The sequence below is a fragment of the Pezoporus occidentalis genome, unplaced genomic scaffold (genome assembly GCF_034315485.1).
Source record: "Pezoporus occidentalis ecotype Australia unplaced genomic scaffold, CSIRO_AGI_Poc_V1 ctg272, whole genome shotgun sequence".
NCBI classification, from domain to species: Eukaryota; Metazoa; Chordata; class Aves; order Psittaciformes; family Psittacidae; genus Pezoporus; species Pezoporus occidentalis.
In genome coordinates this window covers 1-19,062 of record NW_026914632.1, presented here as the reverse complement: position 1 = coordinate 19,062, position 19,062 = coordinate 1, and the positions used below count along the sequence as shown (strand labels likewise).

General features: G+C 40.6%; 2 protein-coding genes across 3 annotated transcripts; both read right to left on the bottom strand.

Moving 5' to 3' along the window:
• Window positions 1-2,361: 2,361 nt before the first annotated feature.
• Window positions 2,362-11,457, bottom strand: LOC134166817 (ATP-dependent RNA helicase DDX3X). Of its 2 annotated transcripts, none has more exons than XM_062624836.1 (13): window positions 10,486-11,457; window positions 10,303-10,402; window positions 9,645-9,780; window positions 9,133-9,218; window positions 8,445-8,543; window positions 8,209-8,369; window positions 7,876-8,020; window positions 7,619-7,763; window positions 7,120-7,301; window positions 6,911-7,028; window positions 6,314-6,470; window positions 5,255-5,379; window positions 2,362-4,898 (listed from the first exon to the last, which is right to left on the bottom strand). In XM_062624836.1, exons 1-13 carry the CDS (start codon window positions 10,680-10,682, stop codon window positions 4,816-4,818), a joined length of 1,734 nt encoding a protein of 577 aa, XP_062480820.1. In that variant the 5' UTR covers window positions 10,683-11,457; the 3' UTR covers window positions 2,362-4,815. The 2 variants fall into 2 exon arrangements, with proteins under 2 accessions (XP_062480820.1, XP_062480819.1); XM_062624835.1 differs by having other exon boundaries at window positions 5,255-5,382; window positions 10,486-11,455.
• Window positions 11,458-11,527: 70 nt separating this feature from the next.
• Window positions 11,528-17,772, bottom strand: LOC134166829 (ATP-dependent RNA helicase DDX3X-like; the record flags this gene model as incomplete). Its single annotated transcript, XM_062624850.1, has 3 exons — window positions 11,528-11,933; window positions 16,590-16,640; window positions 17,715-17,772. Coding segments are annotated over 3 exons (324 nt in total), but the record flags the coding sequence as incomplete, so codon positions are not given.
• Window positions 17,773-19,062: the final 1,290 nt, after the last annotated feature.

The window sequence follows — 19,062 nt, the reverse complement described above, 5'->3', positions numbered from 1 at the left end:
GAGCTCACCACAAAGCAGGAATGAAACTACAGACTTGCCCTTTGCTCTCTTCCTCCAAAGAATGAGAGCTAACACCTGAGAGCTGTAATACAATGTAGACTGTAACAACTAGCTGCAGGCTAACACATTGATAAATATGAGCAACAGTGAACACTGCATTTGATGAGGATTCACAAACTCAGGCAGCTACAGACACACAGCTTTAATGATGTATACAGTGCAACTCCTGTTTGCTTGCTGTGCTGAAAGCCCCAGCAGCATTCTGCTTGCACAAGTCAGCTTTCCACTCTATCACTGCCTAGAGATTTTGTGCTTGCACCTAACAATATCCAAACTCCTCCAATAACCCCACTGCTTTCATCTTACATGAAAATCTACAACAGAACATTAATCTAAGTCCTTCTCATCCCTGTCACCACAGTCAAATGGATGTTGTTTCAAGACCACTGCTGATCTGCACAGGTCCCAGTAATGGCAGAAACTAGAATAGGCTTCATCACAGCCTTTTTACTGTAACCTCTGCCACTTACCAGCATAGGCAGCCATTTACTACCCGACTTACTGCATGTTTTAAAGGCCTGATACAATGTAACTTCACAGTCTAAAGCGTATCAGTAATCATTTTCACCATTTAACTTCACAGCCTTTATCTTACAATTTAGGATCAGTTTTCTCCACCCACTCCCAAACTATTTCCCCATTTATCATAGGAAAAAATTTTGCTGCCCAATATGCAAAGAATTACCAGTACTCAGTTAACTGCAGTGCTGAAGTACAAACTCACACCATGGGAACATGCTCTCTGCTTCTCTTAGCAGTACGTGTCCCAACACACCCTCACACCACCAGAAGTTCCTTTCTCCAGCCTCAATGGAAGAGAATCTTCCCAAGCATTCCTGTCACACATGAGCACCAGACTTCAGTTTTCATTCGCTCCCCATACTTCACACTAACCATTCCACTGCCTTCACAACCCCTAGTCTGGAGAGCACTGCTCTCAGATCTAGCTATTCCACTGCCTTCACAACCCCTAGTCTGGAGAGCACTGCTCTCAGATCTAGCCTAGAGCCGCTCTGCTGTGCTCCTGTGGTTTCAGCTGCCTCCCGATTTCTGCCATGCCTGCACTTTCTAGAACACCTTTTGCCAGGAACAACCTCATACTCTAGCATAGAACACAAAACTTTACACTCAAAGCTTGACTTCCAGATCCCACAGGCCACCTCCATGGTGCACATTACTGCACTCAGCGCATCTCCTACCTGTGGTTCTGTCTGCCTCAGACCTTAGCGACATGATATACAACGCGGGGTGGGGGAAATGCCAGGTTAGAGCTTTGGGAAAGTACTTAAGTGCTTGTTGCACATCCAGGGACATAGCATGACAACACAAAGCCCTGCACGATGAGGCTGGTAAGTCAGTGCAAGTCTAGAGCAGGTAAATTTAGTGTGGTCCACAGTCAGCGCACTCAAAGCAGGTCCTCCAACAAGCTACCTTGTATGAGTCATCATGCTTATCTCCTCCTTCCCATAGTTCTTCAGGGCCCATACATAGTATGGATTAGCAATGTACAGAGTAGGGAAGATACCAGTTACCATGTGCACTATATGGATCCATGACTGCAAGTGCACTTTCTCCCAGGCACTGCTTTCCTCTCCTCTACTCCACTGGGAATTCAATAGCTTCTGCAGTCAGGACAGCACAGATCTGAATTCCTTCTAAACAAAGCAAAGCTTTTATCTAGCTTCAAAGGTAGACTGGAAACAACAGGACCTACACCTTCCACTGTAACCCCTTGAATATTCCAGTATTTAACCTCATTCCAGCCCAATCTCATTGCTTAGCTTTAGAAAACCGAACGAAAACTGAGAGTATTGGGTATGTGTTTACTGAGGGGGGAAGCACATTTCTTTTGGAAAGAACATGCACTGCACTTCTTATACATGCTTGTTTTCAGCAAGGTGGCCTAGCAAAAATCAACAGGCAAGACATCAAATTTAAAGCTGTCTAAGGCACCTTTACCAAGTTCAGAAGCACAACTGTGTGAAGTACCCAACGTTGAATGGCTGAGGAATCAAGCCTGAGCAAGCTTTTACTAGGTTACTGAAACAGCAACAGGATTACAACCTTATCTGTCCCAGCTCTGTTAGCTTCTCTAGACAACCTGTACATGTACCTAACACTGTGGGGCACAAGGTACTTGAAAGATGCTACAGCTGTAACCCTGATCCTAGCTGCCACTGATCACCACACTGATGCGTACCACACTAGATCCACCTGCTTCCAGAGTTGCACATGCATGAGACTAGTCAGGCTACATATCTTGTAAACCAGAAGAGTGACGCTTCACAAACGAATAGACTGTGCAGTTCAACTTTTTTATTTAATAAAATCAAGAATATGCACAGCACATGCAGTGCTAGCATCTAAACTAATACAATAAGCAATTCTAAACCTACAGTGACTTGAAACTCAATTTTCACATTCAGCAAGTTTAAATCCATTCTTGCATATTGTTTTGAATCCTTGTATCTGAACTGAAAATATTGCTGGCTGATAAAACTTGCTAAAATGCACAAGTCACTGATTATGCCAATACAACAAAGATAACCACATGTTTTGAGGATTGCAATGTGCCAGACATTCACTGAAAAAAAAATAAAATAAAAAATAACACACAACTAAACAAAACTCACGCAACAAACATCTGAGAATCTGGACACTTCACATCAGTGTTTCGAAGTGTTTCATTAATATCTTAAGACAAGTGTATCAAAACCTTGGCATGTTCAATTTTAAGTTGCCAATTTTTTGTTTTACCTATCAGAAAGTTATGGCTACACTGCCAATGCCGGGTCTGCTTAATTTGACTTAAGAGTTTAATATGACTTAAACATTAAAAGCTCACACTACCCCGAAATATATAATTTCACGCATACGGTGACATTCAACATTCAAGTGCCAGTGTTTTTGTACTGTCTTTTGGTCAAGTTTCTTTAAACTTTCAAAGAATCACTTTTAGGCTTACAAAAATAAATATTTGTCAAAAATGTTCAATAAATATTACACAAAACTAGCAGCAAAAAGTATCTAGAAATCTGTCGTGTGCAAATAGTTTTCTTCCCAGCTATCATTCCCATGGTCCCAAATAAGTTTTAGAATCTATTTCCTTCTCCTTAAACAAGCTGCGTTCAATCTCCAAGAGACAAAATAAGATTGGAAGTTAAGGACACGCACACAAGACATATATAAAATTCTCTGAATGTGCAATAAAAGAAGTATTTTGTAAAAAGTTATGGGCAAAATGTACAAGGGCCTAAACCTAGACTTGAAATAGCACCATAACAAATGACCTCAATACTGTCAAGTGCACCTACTTAATAAAAGTTTTAGAACAAGGCACAATACACTTGAAAAAATCTATTGCACTTTAGGAGATTTTTGCCATTTTCCTGTGCCACTGCAGATTAGTTGTTAACGGTTCCGGCCACAAAATCAGCACAGAAATCCCACGTGGCAGAGGCGTTTTTCTGGTGGACAATACTTATCTTTGGCCAGATTTAGCATAAACAGACTATAAATACAATGGAAACCTATGCAACTAAAACTGACTAAAACTGCACCTTAATAGCAGAATTGAAACCTTGTGCAGTTTATGTACATTTCCAACCTCTGTGATCTCAGGTTTGTTTGTTACTCTTCTGGAGCCATTTTACAAAGTCTACAGTAAGCCAGTTTAACATCTCCACGCAGCTTGAACAGAGTAATGTGAATCTGCATTAAAATAAAGCCTGCTGCATAATTCTTCCTGTTCATACCCTCTTGACCAAAAAACATCAACACTAGCATGCGTTATTAGACCAAAAATTCAGTCAGGCCCTTAAGGAGGGCCAATCACTGCCATGGTCAGCCATTCTACCATTTCAATTTCATATGGCAGGCATTTTAAAAAGTCTAAGTAGATGAATTCTCCTAAAAACTATTTCAAGTTATCAGACCTTTAAACGTTCCCTGTAATGTTCTGCCCACATTTGGCTAGCTCACATTAATGATCTGCCTAAATATTGAAAAAGGAATTGCTGTATTTGCTTGCATTAACTTCAAAAACAGTGCTTTTAATGTATGCATGTACCCATACATCATCTCATCATGACTGGAATGGCTTATTAAAGGCTATCAGGTTCTAAGTACCTATCCAGGATAGAGTGAGCAAATCAGAACTTTAACTTAGTACAGTTTTGCCACATTAGAAACTAATTGCATTGATATGCTTCAAGATGTTTTTATTTTTCAAATCTGCAGATACCAAAAGCCCTAATGCAGGCTACCGCATAAGTTTTTCTTTGTAGTATTATGGATGAATCAGTGATTCCTGTTTAAGTTGTATCACACCTGTGTGCCAAGGTTTGATTTTAGCCCAAGTTCAGTAATTTTTATTTTGTCAAAACAATTGATATCTTGAGCATTACTGAGCCAACAGGACATCAAAATAAAAGTTGTCTAAAGTTAAAGGCACAGTACATTAACAAACAAATGATCCTCAGTCACAAAATCAAAATGCAGTTTCTGGGTGGGGATGGGTGGGAGGGGAGTTAATCCTGACTACAGCAATAGAGTCTTCAAAACCACCTTCAAGATAGGGCTACTTGTTCCTTTGTTTCCATCTTGTGACCTTGAGCTCCCTTAAAAAAAATTTCAGTGGAGAATCACAGCTGGTAATGTACTGCGAGTTCTTGAAGCTACACAAGGTATAGTCTGGCTAAGTTACATGTGGTTTCCATATTAGCTTGTTTGGTAGGATATCTGCTGCAAGCAGATTCAGTTGCCCCACCAGTCAACCCCCTGGGAGTTATAGTTTCCTCCATATCCATCACTGTTGTAGAAGCCTCCATAACCACCACCTATGAAAGGCAAGAGAAAGTGATGCTTAATTAACCCATTAAAGACTTGTGCCTTCCCAAGAAGAAAACAGCCTAGGGCACAAACAAGATGTCTACTGTCTATTAAAGATAACGCACCCAGAAGTACTGTTAAATGCACAACATTAAACTGAAGTGCTGGAAAGAGAGGTAGCATCAAATTAAGCAAAGGCAGGTAACTTGCTCTAGTCTAGATCCAAGGACAATGCTGAGACTTTGTGAAACAGCAAGCACCAGCTGGCCTCGTATTTAAACATTATCTCCTTAAGTCTTACTATAGTCAAGCATTGTGGATATGACTTTCAATTTGCCAGCATTCCCTACCCAGTTTTTCTTACCTCCAAATCCTCTGCTGCCACTTCCTCCAATGCGGCTGCTGGTTGATCGACTGCTACTAAAGCTAGTGCTACCAGAACCACTACTTGTTCGATAATCTCTGGCACCAAATCCTCCACTGAACCTACTGCTGTATAAAGAAAGAAAACAAAGTCAAGTCAATGGTATTTAAAGCACTGCAGACATTGAGATTTAAGTACTAAATTTCTTCAGCTCTGGTTACCAACTGCAGCTGGCCAGTAACTAGGATGTGTGTTAAGTTCAGCAAGCTTTATTAAGCATCCCAATGCTATCTGGAAAGGGCATTCCAGATGGCAAAGGAAAATTATTTACGCAGGGTTGTACTACACTTGTCATGTTGCACTACTTTCTCAGATCCCAGGAAGACTTGCTTCAGTGCAAGTGCTCCACATCTTTTCCAAACCTATCTTGGTATTCACATGATGCATTTATGACCACCTTCCATACTGCAGAAAAGGAAAACCATTTTCCAAACACACTTCTGAAGAAAAAAAACCAACGCGCCCAAAACAGCTGTAATTCATGTGGTTGCGTCATGTTAACTACATTAAGAGGAAGGGTTGTTTCTCCTCCTAACCCATTAAGCCATTGAACATGGCTTTCTATTACCAGCTTATAAAGCATTTTTAGGTTTCCTCAGACTACTCTACAAGTGGCCTCACATGTGCAGTCCAACCCTCATGCCTTTCTCATTTTGTGTCAGGAGGTATACACTACTTCCTCCTACACATCAAAATAATGCTGCTGAAAGCATATTTCTAGTACATGCAGATCTGCATTACTAGTAAGTGCTTTTGGAGTTCTGAAGCAGTTTTTGCTGATGTCATTCTACCTCAGCGGTATCTAGGAGAACATCTTACAGATTAATTGCCTGATAAGATAGAACGAAAGCATTCGTATCAAGCTGTCACTTCCTGATGCACTTAACTCACAGTTTAGGCTCCACTAGTTTGTCTTCCCTTTAGTAGACTGAAAGCAAGTCAGAGAAATGCTTCTCATAATGGATTCAGTATACCTTTAGCTAAAGTTGTTACCATTACCTCTTAGATCGTCCACGGCTGCCACCTCCTTTGTGATGTTGTTCATAAGCCATGTTTTCCAGCCAAGATGGTACTTCTTGCTTAGCCTCAACAAGAAGATCAAGCAAGTCCTTGGTGATGTTTATGTTCCTCTCATTGAAGAATGAGGTGGCAAGACCTGAAGTAAACATTCAGTTTTAGCCCCACACAAGTACACTACAGCACTTAAACCAATTTCACACTCCACCTGCAGCTGTGACTAGAATCAGATTCCTTACTGCCAAACTTGAGAACACTAGAATTACCTGAAGAGAAAGCCATTTAAGACCATTATTCCACCACAGCTAGTCAAAAAACCCTTGGCTAAGCACAGGAGTCTTAAAAACACAAGATACCAAGCTTAGCTGTATCAGAGCTTATTAACAGCAACAAAAACACTACCTAAAGGAACAGGTTACTTTCCACACTGGCTAGATAGCATGAACCAGTTCCGGGTCACAGAAGGCAGCACATGGGCTTCTCTCAAATGCTTACTTGGAATTTGCTGCTTAGCCAATGCAGTACAACTACCAACTTTGGTATGATGTACTGCCTATGAAAATTCTTTAACTTACTTACCAAGGTTTCCTACACGGCCTGTACGTCCAATACGATGTACATACTCTTCAATGTCGCTTGGCAAGTCAAAGTTTATGACATGCTTTACATTTGAGATATCCAGTCCTCTTGCTGCTACCTAGTGGTCAAAGGATTAAATCAGATCTTAGTAAAATTCCACAAGCCGAGTAAATACGCTTACTGGCTCAAGTGTCATTGATTTTACTTACTGCTGTGGCAACAAGAATTGGGCTCTTGCCCGAACGGAACTGATGCAGTGCTTCCTCTCTGTCTCTCTGAGAACGATCTCCATGTATGCTTGTACAGGCATATCCTTCATGGTACAAGAAGTCCTCAAGAGCATCTGCACCCTTTTTAGTTTCCACAAACACCAGAGTCAAGGAATCCTTGCCTAACAATAATTGAAGCATGGGTTAGCAGAAGAGCTGTGCAAGTAGCATTGACTCCACCATGTGGGTAAAAGGCAGTTTCAGTTCTTCACTCTTGTTTATTCTAAACTGAAGATCCTAGAGCTCCCTATCCCCATTCCATATTACGAGAAGAGCTTATATCCACTTAAAACTGTCATCTAGCCAGTGCACTATATTCACGGCATTTGAAGGAAATATCCTTTTATTTACCTACTCAACAGAAGTTCTTATTACTTGAGTCATTATATTTGCCTCATCAGAGCTTTGCCTTATTTGCTTATCTGAGAGTGGTCTTTACCTGTGGCATTCAGCAGGTCAAGCAGAAACGATCGTTTGTCTGACTCTTCCACCCATACTACTTTCTGTGTGATATTCTCAGATGTAGAACCTACTCTGCCTACAGCCAGAAAGATATATTCATCAAGGAAGTCACGAGCAAGCATCTGAAATAGAGAAGATGGACAAAAAAAAAAAAAAAATCCAATCAGTTTTTATGCCTTCCAGGGCTGAAATCTGGCCTGTGAGCTCTTAAAATTTTAGAGCTCCGTCAAGTACCTGGATTTCCTTGGGGAAAGTAGCACTGAACATCATGGTATGACGAACCCCCTTTGGTGGCATAGTATCTTGTTCAACAATTCGACGAATTTGAGGTTCAAACCCCATATCAAGCATTCTGTCAGCCTCATCAAGCACTAGGTACCTAAATAATAATAAAAAAAGTTATTCTTCAGAGCTTTTTCTTTAATCTGTAACACAGCACCGAAGTTCTCAACTAGGTGTTCACACAGTCCAAAAGGCAGAACTTGGGTCATTAAGCCCAGATCTCACTTTAGAAGGTAGCTTCCAGCTGCCAAGACACTTGTATGTGGCCAAGAACACTTCACTTACTTGCAGAAATCCAGTCCAATCTTTCCCCTCTCCATCATATCAACCAGTCGTCCTGGAGTTGCTACAAGCAAGTGACATCCACGTTCTAAGTCGCGTATCTGCTGACCAATGTCTGCACCACCATATACAACGCAGGGACGAACTCTGGAACGGTATGCAAACTACAAAGCAAAGTAAATTAGCTCAAAGGAAAACTGCACTTAAGCATTTTTAGAAGGATGAACTCCTAGATATACCTTTCTGGCTTCCTCGTAGATCTGCACAGCCAGTTCTCTAGTGGGAGCCAAGACCAGCGAGATTGGATATTGCTTGCGGCGCCCATACCTCCCATTCTCCTGAAGAGTAAGAAGAAATACTCTGAATTCCTCAAATGCAAGAGGAAATTAGAACAGCTGTTACAGGCAATACTGAAGATGGGTCACCAAGTTTGTCTTAACAAGAAAAAGCATGACTGAGAGCAAACTTGTTTTAAGCACTGCATCTCAAGACTGCCGTAACTCCAGTACCCAAGATTCAGCTGCTGGTAACTCTCAGGTCTACAACCTGCACTGTTACTTAAGCAGCTGAGAAATAGCTGTATAAAACCTGTTACTTCCTATCCCAAAGTCGCTACAACATAAGACATGTGTGACCTCATAGGTTTTCTGTAGAAAGGGAAGCATCTTTAAAGCCCAGGCAACAACAAAAAATACTCAAACAATTAGTTACAGATATCAACTCTTTAGAAAGGAAAAAGGTTTCACAGCCTGTATTTTTTCAAGGGGAATAGCTTGTCTTTTAGAAGGCAAGAAGCTTACCTATCCTACCCAAAGTAATGATGACATTTAAGACCACCTATTGCGTTCAGTAGCAGATACCAACAACATACAGCGTAAAAATACACATTAGTCATAGCTTTTCCAAGACTGAGGTTTAGGTACTTGCCTTCATAGCTCTCAAGGCATCACCAGGGCCATCTGCATAGATCTGGCTCAGTATTGGCAGAAGAAATGCAGCTGTTTTCCCAGACCCTATTAGGATACAATTCAGTATTAACAGTCATTTTCAAAGCTACTATATTATCAACTACAGCACTAATTTTGTACCACCAGCATATACCCAGTAACATCTGCACTAGTATATGGATACTGCCTATGCCAATGGAATGCACTCCTCTGACAGCAGAGTTTCTCTACGAAAGACTTGTCACTTTGCACCACAAAACTGCAAGGTGAATGTGATTTAAGCCATGAACATTTCTCTGAGGACAAACACAGTAAACGCAGTCAAGCCACATCTGAAGCAGTTCCAAGAATAAAGCTAGCTAGTTTCCATCACTGCAGGTATTTCAGTATACTCCTAAGAGAACACTACTACTTACAGGCCTCTTACCTGCAGCTTGAGAAATACAAGACCCTATTCCTACTAAGAACTGAACAGTAGAGTTACTAACTTACCTGTCTGAGCACAGGCCATCAAGTCTCTCTTTTCTTTAATAATAGGTATTGCATGTTTCTGGACTGGAGTAGGACGGGTGTAGCGTGTGAGCTCAATGTTTCCCATAATAATTTCTCCCATGTCAACATCACTGAACTGAAAGATATTTAAAATGAGTAGCATGAGGATGCTTCCCTTCAGCCACCGTAGTACAACATTCAGTCTAAGAAGTCATCTGTAAAGTAGCTTTTGATTCATCTCTTACTATAGAGCTTGCCTATTAAGTTTACGGATACTCAAGAACAAGTTACCAAGAGTCTGGTAGTTACTTAGTCCAATCACAAGTGATCCTTGAAAAGCCTGAAAGTATAAACTACACCACCTCCTCCAAGCACTTTTACTTCTTTACATGTTTACTGTTTAAAGACAAGTCAACTACAAGCGACCTGTGTGTGTTAACATGCTTACATAACTGCTCTTATGTCTTGGTTCATTACATACAACCCTCCTCTGAAAAACAGCTTAGCTGTAGGAAGGCAAGACAACATCTCCCCTTCCTCCCTCAATTTAAGACAGCATGACATCAAATAACAGTCACTATTAAATATATTAGCAAACCAGATTTATAAAAAACACCAAAAAAAAAACCAAACAAAAAAAAACAACCAACTAACTTACACTTTCAATATGTGGAGGACAGTTGCTGCCTGTTGCTTCAACAGGAATATCATCATATTTTTCAAAGTTAATGCCAGTATTGCTTCCTGAAAATAGCTCCCTGCAAACAGAAGAGAAGTATTTTACTTGCTAGACACATCAACTGACTCTGTCATGTGAATTTACAGTATATACATTACTTACTGTTCCAGGCGCTCACTTGGGGGAAGAGGCTTTGACCAGTCATCTTCATCTGATTTGTCAGACCAGCGGCTATTCCCACCACGGTCAAATCTGCCAAAGCCGCTCCTGTCATAGTCACCACCTCTTCCACGCTCTTCATATCTAAACACAGCAAGAATGTCAGGCCACCAATCCTGAGCAACAGGGTTTTCTGACATACAAAATTAAAGTTATAATAACCTAGTAGTGTATGCTCTGTGTATCACATATACAACTGTAGAACAACTTAAAGCCATCTGATTATCTGTACTTGTTTTCCCACCCATGAACTGAAAGGAGTGTAGTCCCAGCCATCAGACTAGGTCATGCATTCTGTCTCAGACTGTCATGATTTCACAGCTTAGGTTATCTTAACACACTGAATGTGTCTTCTATCACCATTTTGATTTAGTCAAGTCTAACAAATGTAAAGGATCAGTTATCTGCCAGCAGAGCTGCAGCTCAAGTTGCCCTGTCTTCACTATTTTTTGTAGGAAGCTCCACTTACAACATCTTAGGAGACACTTATCTGGTACCCCCTCCCTTTCTCCAACCCTCATTTTACTTCGGCTCCACACATCCAGACAAAACCCTTGAGTGCTGCAATTTTTTCCTTTATTCCCCCATCATGAATGTGACCAAAACAAATACAGTAATTACATGTCACATTATTTTATAAATGATCTTACCTGTACCACTGACTCAGAAAAAGAAGGTGGAAGAAGTCCTTACCTCAACTGTTAAGTTTTTGGGTCTGGTAAGTCATGTTTGAGAAAACTCTGGATACAGGACTAGCGTCACCTTTACTAGTCGATAAAGGTCACTCTCACCACACTTGTGCATACAACGCATGATGTGTGTAAGACTGATCAAGTAAGGTAGAGAACCTGCAAGAGTCTCACCCAGTTTTATTAACTACACTTTTTAAACAAGGAAAAAATGCTGAAATTAGGAAAAAAAAAAAACTATTTTCATATATTTTCTATGTTCCAAACAGTTCCAACTGTTCCAAACAGAAATCCATCTAGCAGTCTTTTGGTGGAATGTTAAGGTCAGCAAGTCACTACAGCTGCCAGTGAGTGGCTGGTGGTAGACTACAGGACACACTTTGCAACATATGTGATCTTCCCATCCTGGAACTCATGTACCTTTAAAAGCAAGGTTCTCTTTCTGCTCCCCTCCCAGGTTCCTGCTACTTTATCCTGTCATTCACACCTAGAACTCTAACTTTATCATCAAGATTATAGAGGCACTACTAAAACCATGACAGACTTTGTACGCACCACCCAGAGAAATAAGTACTTGCCTTCCTCCTCTGGATCCATTTCCACGGTCAAAGAAGCTTGATTTTGCTCCACGGTCAGACCGTGCACCAAAGCTGCTGTATGCATCCTTGTCTCTGCTAGAACTCCAGCCACCACTATCAAAACCTGGCAGAAAAGGGTATTTTAGCTATACATTACATGGTCTACTTAAGAATCCTAGTTTAGTTCTTAAGGATGAATTAACTTCACACAGAGAGACTTCTGACAGAACATCAAGAATACCATAATTACTTCATTAATGCAGGAGAAAGTTGTCTGTAGCTTGTTTAGAAAAGTATCTAAACCCAGATTTCAGTATGAGTAACTTTCAAACCACACTAAAATTACTGGGGTACATCTTCATGTCAAGAGACCTAACAATAGTTGTAATGACAGCAACCTTTAGGAATATATAGATGTAGTTCCTCATTAGCAAAAAAAAAACCAGAAAAAACAAAGGGTTCATGCTGTATTAAATTCAGATCTTTTATGAAGTTTGAAAAGTTCCAGAAAGGAATCAAAAGTTGTTGGAACAAGTGCAGAGGAGGGCCACGAGGATGATCAGGGGACTGGAGCACCTCCTGTATGAAGGCAGGCTGAGAAAGTTGGGGCCATTCAGCCTGGAGAAGGCTGCATGGAGACCTCATAGCAGCCTTACAGTATCTGAAGGGGGCCTATAAGGATGCTGGGGAGGGACTCTTCATTAGGGACTGTAGTGATAGGACAAGGGGTAGGTAACAGGTTCAAACTTAACCACAGGAAGCTTAGATTGGATACAAGGAGGAAGTTCTTTACTGCAGGGGTGGTGAGGCACTGGAATCAGTTGCCCAAGGAAGTTGTGAATGCTCCCTCCCTAGTGGTGTTCAAGTCCAGGCTGAACAGAGCCTTGGGTGACATGGTTTAGTGTGAGGTGTCCCTGCCCATGGTAGGGGGGTTAGAACTAGATGATCTTAAGGTCCTTTCCAACCCTAACTATTCTATGATTCTAAAACTATATAGTCCAAATAACATACAAAAGTAAGCTTACTCATCTAGCTTGAAGTAGTTTCTGAAGCTGCTACCTTGCCACATTTTTCTTTAAGGTAGCACAGCAACTTTGAGACCAAGTCTTTAACAAATGCCTGTATATACAACACCCTGCTTGACCATTAGGACCATTAATTCCCTTTGGCATTCCTATTTTACTTGTGGATGGGCAGAGAACAGAGGTCCAAGCCATACAAGTCACTTCAAAGCAATCAGCTAGCAGAAGAAAACTTTATGTAGAACACATGGCAAAATAAATCTAAAGCAAATTCACTGAGACAACACATGACAGACCACAGGCTGACTTCTCTAAAGCAAAGGATGATCACAAGTCCATACAAGAATTATCAGGAAATTCTCTAAAAACATCGAGGTGGGTAAAGGGAGTTGGTTAAGTAAAAGCCTGCATATATTGAATCCAGCACACATTTCTCACCAAAAGGATAAATCTGGAGTTCAGTAACGTAATGAGCTTCCAAAGCTATTTTTTAGTTCTTGCACCCATGAAGAATGGTAGAATTGCCAATGCTTATCCTCAATCAGCATTTTAATTTGCATTTTGTAACATTCTTAAGTTCTAACAGCTACTCCTTGCACTACTATAGATCAGATGAGACTTTAAATATCCAAGAGCATCTTCCAGCAAGTTTAACAAGAAAATAACATGACAAGACTTGGTGTTATCAAGTCAAGCTCATGGAAGCAAGAATTTTAGACCAGGGAGGCCTGCATACCAAGCTCCATATAAACAGAACTGACATTAAGTGGCCTAAAGACATTTTTATGCATACTCTTACTACCTGCAGTTATGTACTCTCTTGTTCCCAGGTACAAGCAGCAGATCTGTATTACAAGAGGGACAGATCTGCAGGTATATGGAAAGACCATGCTGAAGCTAGCAATGCAAGAGTTTAAAACAGAAATACTTTATATCCCTGAGTGTCCTTCCCCTGTCAATACCTATTGAAATATCCTCAGTTCTTCAGGGACACAGGAAGCAACTGATCTTGAAGTAACAAGTCAACAGCCTTAAGTGATTTCTCTGGCTGCAATTAAGCCAATTGTGCAACTTTAAAGGTGTCCATGAATTACTATACCATCATCAGCTACAGAGGAAAATTAGAATCACAAGCTAGAAACTATACACTATTTGTGTCTAGAGAATGTCTAAGAACACCACACAGGACAAATAATTCAATTTTTTAAATAAAGTAAGTTAGTTAACACTACCACAGAAGTCCACAAGGTTATGGTACACGAGCAAGACAATTCTACTAGATTACTGAAATATGGTTCCAAATAGACTGATTTTTACACCCAAGAGCATTTTATCAGGTTACTACACTTGTAAGGCTGCATCAACAATTTTACTGTATGGTCAAATACCACTGTTATCCAACATCTCCTGACTATTACTCGCTATACCTTGAAAAAAACCCTGATGCAATCTTTACAAGCTGCTCATTGGAGTATTTAGCAATACAGAACAACTTTAGCACAGCAAAAGAAGCAATTGTTAATTTAGATGTAAACAACAGAAGCAAACATAACTTTCATGAAAGTGCAAGCATGTAACAGGCACCAAACCACCCTATAAAACATCTCTGCTTTAGATCCCTGTACTGATGATACCCACTTTCCTTCTCAGCAGGGGGCCTGGAGCTGCAGCTTTTCAATTTAGCCATCATGAAGCTTGTCACAGGGAGCCATGAGGAGTTTAGTGATGTGATACTCAATCATATTTAAAGGAAGCTTTGAAGTGTGATGTCTACCAAAGGAAGGTGGCAACCTATGTTCTAATAAGTGAATAAACCATGGGCCAAATTAGTTTCAAGACTTTTATAGCTTTTTGCAAGGTGAAGCTTGAAGCTCCCAGAAAAGCCAAATAATCACATGCACAATGCAGTGCCTGAACTATGGTCTTGCACATAATGGACAGTGACAATCCTACACATAACAGGTCATGATATGAACTCAAGGGTTAAGACTAAAGTATCCTTCTGTATCTAGGGACTGTAGTGATAGAACAAGGAGTAATGGGTTAAAACTTAAAACAGGGGAAGTTTAGATTGGATAGAAGGAAGTTCTTTACTGTAAGGGTGGTGAGGCACTGGAATAGGTTGCCCAGGGAAGTTGAGAATGCGCCATCCCTGGCGGTGTTCAAGGCCAGGCTGGACAGAGCCTTGGGTGGCATGGTTTAGTGCGAGGTGTCGCAGCCCATGGCAGGGGTTTTGGAAGTAGATGATCTTAAGGTCCTTTCCAGCCCTAACTATTCTACGATTCTATCTGGTATCCCCCCAAAAATAAGCTGGAATTTAGTACAAATTACCACACAGGGAAAGGAAATATATGTATAGCAAATGTTTACAAGCCAACTTTAAGTTGTTCCCTGCTTTTGAGAAACCTGCAAATTCCCCTCAGATTTAGTTAGTTATTTCTGGAAAGACTGCCCATATACGAAGTTTATGCAACTGGGAACTTCAAGAGCACTGAACTGCAGAACAATCCCTCTACTTTCCCCAAAATAGTCAGCTCTGGTAACAGAGCTGCTCATCATTTGGTGCTTCAAGCCATGCTTCTTTTAGGTTAAAAAAACACCCCCTCTTCCCCTTCCATCCAAACACCTCCCAAGACACAAACGCACATACACACTATGCTAGCTTGGACACATGCAAAAGAAAGACCAAAAAAAAAAAGCTCAAAAAACAGAAACACAAAAAAAACTGATGTTTCCTCAAATGGCGTAAAATTACAACGAAATGTTTTTCATCTAGTCAAATTTAAAGTTACATAGCTCCCCAAGTACTATCAGCACTTATTTCAATAGTCTCCCTCCCACCCGCTCCTGATGAAGTGCTCTTGAAGTATTGAAAAGACAATCTGTGAAAGTCCGCTGCTTTAGAAATAGATGAGATCAAAGTCTTCCCATACTATGAGACTTTCAACTCCTTAAGTTGCTGCATAGCAGAAAATATTTGAGCTCCTTTGAAGTATCTCAACAGATGTCAGATGAAATGTTTTAGTATCTATACAAGTCATTAGACAATAACGCATGGTGCAGCATCTGCAATCTTCACATCTTACTCCACCAAAGCGCTCCACAAAACATTTCTTCTTCATTCTCTTCCATTTAGAAAATAAAATGCAAGATACAAAGGCCATTTCTGAGAACTCCCATGTAAATAAGACCAACACAGCTCATATGTTTCCTGTTTCCTTCACCAGCATCCTGCATTTCCTTCTGAAAAAAGGATGGACTTCCTTTTTTCTGTTGCAAGAAGCTAAATTAAGACAGCCTCTCTTAACTGGTTTCTCATGCTCCCCCAGTTAAGAGCAATTTGTGTAAACATCCATTTACAAACTGAAACTGTGCTATTTGTTTATACTAAGCAACCAATTACTACAAGTTACACATCAGTCAGAAACAGAAACTGGTACTCCTTAAATGCATTAAAATTCTCAAGTTATCAGAGCTAGTCAAGCTAAGACAGGAGACTCCATCTTGCTTTAGTCAGCTGACTGCTTAATGAGATATGGAAGGTATTTTGCCAGTCACGTACTGAACTTGAGTACAACTTGGTGAAGGAACTAAGAATGGCGCACTAAAGCAAAGATTTAAGTTGCAGCGTTTTGCAGAGAACAGTCAACCAGTCTGTACAACCACCTATAACAGCATTATCAAAGCCTTTAACTGCCTGTTCCCAGAGATTTAGGAGGCCAAGAATGCAAGTGATGCCCTGTATTTCTGATACATACCCTGTTTTGAAGCCTCCCTGTTCCGCAAGTGAGGAGGAATGTATCGGCCTTCTAAAGGACAAAAGAAAAGTAACATTACAAGACTGCAGCATTACCAATTTGAGATACTAGTCCTTCAGCAAGTCCTTGTTAAGAACATTAGGAAAAAAAAAAAAAATTTGTATGCCTCACAGGCTCTAAGGCCCTTTACAGCATCTTTAAACAAGACTCCTTTAATACAGCAAGGCTGACCAATGCAGTGAAGACTTAAGTTCCTGCATAGTTATGCAGGTGTGGTTTGGGTTTTGGTTTGTTGGGGTGTGCTTTTTTTGTTGTTGTTGTTTTTTAAAGACACAAATATCTTTGCTATTTATTCGACCAAGTCATACAGGCCCTTTATGGATGTTAAGTGTTTATGACGAAAGCCTGTCCTCCTAGAACTCATTAAGGCACAAGCTAGTGCCAGATATTTGAGTAGCTTACAATTTTCACTGTGTCATTCAAGTACTGGCACTCACAAGTACGAATACTACCAGTATTTCTCCTTCCCCTTGAATTCAACCATCCCCTACAGTTCAGCTCAGATCAAACCAGAAGCCACATGTAACTGCTTCTGAATAGCATTCTTCATTTACAATCCAGACGCATCTGTCTGCTAAGCAACATCAATAAGAGTGTACCAGGCACAAGCTAAATGTGAATTCCAGGAAGATTCATGTCTTCCTAATGTAGAGACTTAAGCCCTGCATTTCAGAGATTGCAGTTTCTACTCCACCAAGATTAGTACAGTTGGAAGTTTTACCAGCATTCCAACTCTAGCTGGATAGTTTGAAAAAACAGATTATCTTAATAGTAGTATAATCAGTAGCCTCCGTTGTTTGGCTAGAGGCAACAGAAAACCTTGGACAGTTAGAACAGCAAAAATTGTCTCAAGTCACTTAAGTACTTAAACATACACGTGCCATACCACTGCTAAATTAAGTGCTCATACTTAAGTATACAGAATTTCCAAAGCAAACTTAACTGGCAACCTCCCCAGTTCTTCCCATCATCCTCTGCAAATCCTGGCTTCAGAAATTTGTTTCACAGCTATAAAACCCTTGATTTTTAAACTGCTTGTAAAATTGAGAATTTGCATGTACTTACTGCTTGAAGAGCTTCCTTCACTCTGAGAGTCTGAGGAATTCAAGTCTAGACCAGAAAACTAAAAGAAATAAAACAAGTATCAACGTGTTGTATTACAAATTTGTGCTGAGATACAAAAAGCCCTTTTGCTTATCAAGGGCAAACAGTGTTCCATGAAGTTACTGCTGCAAAGAAATTTGTTTATAGTGCCAGTTACATCTCTTGTAAACAAGAGCCAAAAAGTCAGACCATTTTCAACTGTCTTCATATGCACCACCACAAACCACATGAGCAGCAGGCAAGACTAAATGAGTTATCTTACACTCCCCGAATCAAATACCACATACTTCTACAAACACTATGCAGACTAAACATTTAAAATATTCTTTCAGTCCAGACAAGTGCATTCTGACTGAAATCAACTTCCCTTCCCCCCTCACTTTAGAGCTACAGCCCAAATAATACAAATTCAGTCAGGCACTTCACTTGCAGTTGAAAGAAATCCTCTGAGTGTCTACATGAGTATTATCAGAACATTACTGTCTTCATATTTGGGGGAGCTATGCTCAAAAAATATCACGTGACTTTCTTCCTACAATTACTTTGACAAGCACGCTTTTTGCATTTGCTTTTCTAAAACTTCATTTGCAGCCTTCAGACTCACAGTAAAGTCTACCAAAAGGTATTTCAGCTCAGGCACTACTGCGAATAACCCAAATGTTTTAAATCAAACACAATACGGACTCTTCAGCAGAAGGCAGTGAGCAACTAACACAGCTTAAAGTACCAACTTATTACAGTTGTTTGCCTGCATGGCAAATTAGAAACTTACTTGGAAAAAATAAGACATGCTTAAATACAATTAGATTTTATGCAATACCAACTGCACAAAAGTGTCTTCCAATATGACGTGAATCAACCCAAAGCAAAGAAACCAAGGCACTCTTAAGTGTTCAGTTGCGTGTGGTGCCATTTAGGACACTCACACTCCGAAAAATCCTCTCATGGCAGGACTTGTACTACTCTGCAAAGCTACTACTGAAAATCTGACCTCTAGTTGATCCAAGCAACAACATGAGCTTAAAGCCCGATTCTTATTTGAACAGTAAGCAAAGACTCTCCACCAGGTGAAAGTGGCTCTCTAGGGGCAGTCAACAGAAGCGATGCCTAAACCTTCTCGTACTGGACTCTCACCATCTCCACGGCGGGGAGCAACGCTTGCCAGAACCTGCTCTCAGAGATGGCGCAGCAGCAAAGCCCAGCGCGGCCGCCATCTCAGTGCGGCGGTGCAGCCGGCACTGCGGGTTGGGATTTTCGGCGCAGCAGGGAGCAGCCGCAGCCACCCAGCTAATCCGGCACCCGTCACGTG